Source organism: Apteryx rowi, unplaced genomic scaffold, assembly GCF_003343035.1.
Source record: "Apteryx rowi isolate R43461 unplaced genomic scaffold, aptRow1 scaffold_72, whole genome shotgun sequence".
In the NCBI taxonomy this organism is placed as follows: domain Eukaryota; kingdom Metazoa; phylum Chordata; class Aves; order Apterygiformes; family Apterygidae; genus Apteryx; species Apteryx rowi.
The window spans coordinates 1,653,311-1,660,055 of NW_020451005.1; the positions used below are offsets into that span (position 1 = coordinate 1,653,311).

General features: G+C 37.9%; 1 protein-coding gene across 1 annotated transcript in view; it reads left to right on the forward strand.

Annotated features, from left to right (window-relative positions):
* The window catches only part of TTC29 (tetratricopeptide repeat domain 29), a 152,259-nt gene that overhangs the window by 14,640 nt on the left and 130,874 nt on the right, over window positions 1-6,745 (forward strand). The window contains exon 2 of the mRNA XM_026087532.1: window positions 3,071-3,167. Coding sequence (XP_025943317.1) covers window positions 3,076-3,167 — 92 coding nt within the window. The 5' untranslated portion in view covers window positions 3,071-3,075. The remainder of the gene's footprint in view (window positions 1-3,070; window positions 3,168-6,745) is intronic.

A 6,745-nucleotide genomic window follows, 5' to 3' on the forward strand; every position in this document is an offset into this window, starting at 1 on the left:
CACCCCCGGCCGCGGCGCCCTGCGGGACGGTGAGGGGCGGCGGCGCCTCCGGCCCCGGAGGGGCTGGGGCGGGGGGTCCCGTCGCGGGGGGGGAGACAACGCTGCTAGTTTTTAGGGCGCAAATGGGGTAAACAGGCTGTTCCGCCGCGCGAGGCGACGGGCGTAGGGGCCCCTCCCCCGCCCGGGGGCGGCCGTTAAACGGCCGTCGGGCGCCCGGGGGCGGTGGCTTCTCAGCGAGGGCTCCGTCCTGCCCCCGGACGGGCCCCTTCCCCTCCAGCGGTCAGTTGCGTTGGGTGGGCTTTTGCAGGTGAGGCTGCCTCGCCCTACTAGAGTCGAGGGTTTAGGGTATGTAGTGTGGGTGGTTAAAAAGTGAAGGTGAAAAAATATGTTTCTCTCTCAGGTTGTAAAGCCTGGGAAACGCTTGAGGACTCTTTCCCTCTTGTGTCCAGAGGTGCGCAGCTGTAAGGCTGGCAGAAATTCAGAACAGATGGGTGGAGCACGATGAAAAATAATGCTGGTTTGGGCCATGATGTAATCCAGGTTATTTGGAATAAATTGCATCACTTCCTGACTTTGTGGATTTTTAAAATGTGTTGAGTTTTTACTCCCATCGTATCAGTGCTTTCAGAATAATGAAGGCTTGGTTATAAGTCATGCCCCGACACCCACAAAGATAGTTGGGCATAGCCATGACTAATTCTTAGGCTGTTTTCCTTCCTGGGAAATTCACAGCTTCAAGCTGGATTTATGCTTGCCCCAGAAAATGCATGGGAAGAATTGGGTTGCAAAGAATGGAATTTCTAAAATGCACCAGTTACAGTCAGTTGGCATTTTCCCACTTGCCTCTGTGGACTTTGGAGGGATTCCAGCCTGCGGAAATATTCCCACTGTTTTCCGGAGGAACTGAGGGTAGCACTTCTTTAGAGACAAACTGTGCCGTCTTGTCTTTTACTGAATTCTGTGAGTGTTGGACTTGCTGTATGTATACGTGATGCAGCTCGGACCTTAAAAAAGTAGTAAGATTTACCAGTTTTTAAATCATCATCAAAGAAACTTATGAGAATGTAATAGAGCACGTTTCTGAAGGATGCATTGCTGATATCTGCTATGTTTCTGTGGGTGTAGCTTACATGTAGATTGTCTTTTGGAAGTAAGAAAAAAACACCAGCCATTTCAATGCAGAAACAACCTCCTACCTCTGAAATTAAAATGAAGTAGATATTCAATTGAAGCAAACTTCGACGATGAAATAGAAGTCAGGGCAATAGTTTTAATCTTTGTAAAGCGTTGGTCAGGAAAACAAGTGTGTGTGTGCTTCATGCTGGCATGAGACCTGTGTGCACACCGGTCTGTCTCATGACATGCTGGATGTTTGTGGGGTGGGAACCCAGAGTGCGCAGGCCAGAGAGGAGCTGCTGTATGCTCCAGCCTGGTCCGTTACGGGAGCAACCAGGAGCCTGGGACCTGGGGCATGCCACAAAGTGCACTGAGCTGTCAACAGCTTTTGATGGTTAGAGTGCCTCTAGCAGGCCTTTCTGGGCCTCCTTTCAGCGGCTGCACATACCCTCTCTACTGCTCTGCTGCAGACTGGCAGCTGTCCTGCCTGCCAGACTCAACAGCTGCTGTTAAGACATGATCTCCTTGCTTTTGGTCACTCTATGCTTTAAAAATAAGAGACCTGTAGAAGGTTTTGCATCTTGTCTGATCTTTGATACTGTTGTTCCAAACTTTTATTACTATTTCTCACTGAATAGCATCTTCCTAAAAAGAGATTTCCTTTTCTATATTGCTTCTGGATACAAACCAGCCATTTTCTATAAGACACATAATCTTCAATAGTGATTAATTACCCGTACTTTTTTATTCTAATGATTTTTTTTCCATGACACACTTGCCTAAAATCTTGACCCCAATTGTAAGTTAGTTTATTTATAGGTAATATTTTTCATTCTGTAACAAATGTTATCATTAGCACTAAATTTTAAAAGAATGACTCAAAAAGTAAATTTCATATGTTATCTTTTTAACCGGTAGTTGTCTGTTGCTATTCTATTCTAAGTAATAGAATAAAAAAAATTATTCTGCAGTAACTGCAGTGAAATATTTCAACAATGAGATGGCTTTTGTTTCTAGAAAGGCTAATTTATAAAATACTGTGCTTGCCTTTTAATGTAATTCAGTATCAAATTGATTGGTATCAATCATTTATTCCTGCAAAATAAATTTCCTTTCATAAATGTAACAAATAGTTAACCTCTCCTTCCCCTTTTTTATTCTGTTTTCCCATCCCTATTAAAAGTTTGTGCCTTGAGGCCTACCAGCAGGGCATGCAATACCTACATTAAACCAAATTTAAAAGTAAGGGTGCTCCTGCTGCTAATGTCCTCAGATCACAGACATGCAAAACGAAGGAACTGGCAGCTGAAACTCTAATGGTAGGAAGTGTAGACTGAATACTTGGGGAAAAAACACAGTAGCTCTGTATGACAAAAAAGTCCTATTAGCATTTATGTATTTCAAAATGACAAGCTAGACTATTCTACATAACTGTGGAGTTTTCTGCTTTTGTTCTAACTATAATCCTGTGATGTAAGTATAGTGCTACTTAGGATTTTTATTCAAATGGTTGTTACTATTACAATTATTTATTATTTTGAATGTTAGTATAATGCCTGTTGTTGCACCACACACCACATGATCAATCATTTCTCCACTTTATGTATTAATTTAATAAAATATTATTCCTACTTGAGACCTAAATAGCTTGGGGAAGCATAGGGAATCACATGCAAGTCTCTTGAAAGAGTTACCCCTCTGCAAATCAACAGCATCCCAATGAAATAGAGAAAGCCATTGAAAGGACTATCATAACCATTCCTGTGCATTATGTCCTAGTAAAGTAATGCTGAGGCCTGAAAAGATACTTGTGGAACTGGAGCCCAGTTTTACATAGGATGCAATGGAAGTGAAAGAGAGTTTACTGGCAATCAGCTGAAGAAGGATAAGTAGCTGGATCGCTGTGAAGACAGGGTTTCAAATAATGTGGATTTTGTTTATTTGTTTCCTTTAGTTAAAATGAATATGTTGCCTCCAGTGATCGTACAAAGGCCACATGGGCATCCCACCTTCACAGAGCAAACAGTTTGCCCAGCATTAGACTTTGCAAGGTAGGTGCCTCTTTTCTTGCAGAGTAACATTTTTACCGTGAATAGCTTCAATCAACTGTCCCAAGGCAAAAAAATATGTTTGCTTTGCTACAATATTTAAAAATGCAAAAATCAAGGCAAGGAAATTCTCTCTTAGAAAAGTTGTTTGTTTTTTTTTTAAAGAGCAAAATGGGAAATGTATTATATGCAAGATAGATAATTCACCCTAATTTTTCAAAACCTTTTCAAGAACTGTAGGAAGTTATTTCCTATTAGCAGGTATTATATTGCATAGATATGAGTATAGTTCCTTGAAAATGTACTTTTTCAGATGAAAAACAAGATTTTTCTTCTTCTTTTTTTGAGCAGAATACACTTTTGTACCTCAAAATATGATGAATAAAACTGGGCTTGGAAAAAAAAATACTGTACAAAATAACTGAGAGAATTAAGCTGAAATATAGCAGAGCCGTAGCTCTTTGAAGCCATTTTCCTCCTATGCACACCTGCATGGCTACCCAATCGGTTGCATTCAGTTCTCCTCACATTTATTTGTATCCAGACACTTTTGTCTCTCTCTGGATGAGTACTGATCTTTCAGTAACTACTCTGCCCCACTACTTAATAGAACAAGTGTATTCATTAGTTAATTGTAACCCTGAAAATTTATGCTATTTTTCCTGGAATTGCCTCCATTTCAGAGTTTTGTTTTGTTTTGAATCCTAGTGTTCCCCATAGCCCTTGGGTTCAAAGGCCCAGAGCATCTCAGAATTCAGCAGTTGCTTGTCCATGCCTAAAAGCCACAAGGATCTAGGAACAAGGTATCCTTGGCCCCAGCCTTTCTGAGGGACTCATACTGATAGGCATCGTCTCATACACTGATAGAAAAAGGAAATGCAGTGATGTCACCTTAAAAAAAAAAGGGGGGAGTTAAAAAAAAAAAAAAAAAAAGGGATGGCTGGAGCTGTATTTTCTAGCCATCACCTTTTCTGGTAATTACACTGCTGAAGAATTTGTCCCAGAACTAGGTTTGTTTCTTTCCTTTACTTGGGGAGTTTTATATTCCAGAAGATCATTCTCTACCACTCTTAGAGAAGTTGTACCTACCTGCAAAAAAAGGAATGTGAGATTCTGTAATGGTCTAGACCATGCTGTAGATCCCTGTTGATTAGAGCAAGACAAGTTCTGCTGTTTTCTTTTATAGGGAATGTTGAGAAAACTTGGGTCTAAGTTAATAGAGTATGGAGTGGAAATAGGAAGTTATGAGAATCAGTTTGGCTTTGTCCTTCATGCTTTGTATGATTGTTTTTATTTTGTTCTGTCCTTTGATTAAAAAGCCAGATATAATTTATCATGAAGTCTATTTCTAGTAAAAATCATTAGCTTTTTTTTTTTTGCTGTATAAGAGAAATAGTTATAAGAACAGGTGGTATAAAATGCTGTGGGCTAGTTGTCCATTGGATTAAAATGTATTTGTTTTTAATATGGAAGAGAGTGATTTAAAATTAAATAGAATCCAATTTACAGGTGAAGAAGATTTTTAGATAAACTATTTATGAAATGTAGTGTGAGTCATCGTGGGAGCACTGGAGAAGTAAGGCTGAACTAAGTTGGGAAAAGCAAGTGACAACTTCTGGAAGAAAAGAAACAATGCATCTTACACAGTGTTGTCTTTACCTTGTTTCTCTTATGTTATGAAACACTGTCCGTTCTAAGTCACAATATCAATTTTTCACATTGTCATTTTCTTGTTTTTAATTCTTATTGCATATAACAAGCAATTATAAATAATAATTGAGGTGAGGGAAATTTCTACTGTAATCTGTCTGTCTTTTCTATGTTGTTGCTGCATTAACATCACTGATAATATCAGCCAGGGCCTGCAATAAGTATTTACTATTTCAGTAATTCAGTAATTTCTGTTAAATTCTGTATGCTGGATGACTGTGTAGTCTCATGAGTCTAATGCACGGTATCGTAGATCTTATGTAAACAATAATTGGTTTGAAAGTTGTTGCTTTGGGTTTTTTTTCCCATTGACAGTAGTTGTCTTTTTTTAAGTTAGAGGGAACTTTTTCAAGTTCTCAACCAAAATTCAGTAATTTGTACCTTAACTATAAGGCAGATGACATTCTAAACTGTATATGATTCTGGGGGATTTTTTCTGATTGCTTAGTATTGAAATATCTCTGTGGAGATAGTGCAGCAGCATCAGGCTTTTCAGTATTCCAGTTTGAGAATATTTTTAGCTGCAGTATAGATTAAATTGCAACTAGATGTCAGTGCCGCCTAGAAATTTGCTTGTTGTCATTGACTCATTGACTTCGGTTTGGGAATTTGGAACTTTTTTTGTCCTCCATATCTGGAGTGTTCTCTATATTCTTGTTATGTTAAAAAAAGGTCCTTTTTGCAGTCTTAAAGTGCAGGTCAGCTGTTTTTTTGTCTACTGGATAGTTTGTATTTATTTACTCAGAAATATTTTTTTTTCAAATATTTTTTTTCAGTTATCTAATATAAACATATAGCATCTTGGAATATATTTTGCATCATTTTAAAATATACAATAGTTGCCTTAACTTCATTATCCCAATGACATGATCTTCCTAGACTGTGACTATTTTGGTGTGAAAACTTTGATATTGATTATAACTAAATTTTACCGCAATATCTATTAGGTCTACTTTTTATAGTCAGCAGTAAGTCATATAGGTGTGTTATGTCCTACGTGAAAGTGTGAGCATTCGTTGGTGCAGCTCAGTAGTAAATTCTGAAACAAATTTAAATGCCCTATTTGTGCTGGAAGCTTTCACCATTAAATTGTTTTAAATACAGAAGTGTCAAACTATCTTGACGTTGCTTTGCTATTTGGTTTTCATTTAAATGAACTTCATGAAGTGTCTTTAGTATTCTCGGAGCAATAAGGGGCACCATGCTTATATTAGCTAACATTATGAAAAGTATTTACGCTCATCCCTGTAATGAAAGGTAATACAGGTTACAGCAAGGTAATACAGACAGAGAAAGGAGAGAGATTTATGTGCAACACTAATGTTGCATTTCTTTTATCTTTGAATGATTAACCAGACGATCTTTATGCTCTCTTAAAAAAAAAAAAAAAAAAAGTAAATTCACATTACTTATAAAAATAATGTTCTCTACTGTTGGGATATCAGAATCTATTTAAATTCACTTTATGGTCAGTAAGTGTGTGTTATACTTTAAAATGCAAGGCATTTCTTGCTTATTACAGTGGAGATGCAAAGAGATGATGGCTGAAGTGAAAGCTGAAATGACATACAGTTCAAATTTTAGGATTAGATCCATGCATCCTGAAGTTTTTAGGATTATTGTAATAATAATATTGTAATACCCTTTGGATTACCCCCTTAGTGAACCACCTTTTGGAATATGCTGCTCAAATTGTAGAAAGATGAGAACAGCTGCATTGCACAGAGGAAAATATGTATGAGTTGGGTTTGAGTGTTTTTTTTTTTTTTTTTTTTTTTTTTTTCAAGCAGAGGTCGACACACGAGATATAAAGCCACTCTATCTGCTACATTCTGCAAATGCAAAAATGTAATGGCTCTAATTTAGAAAAC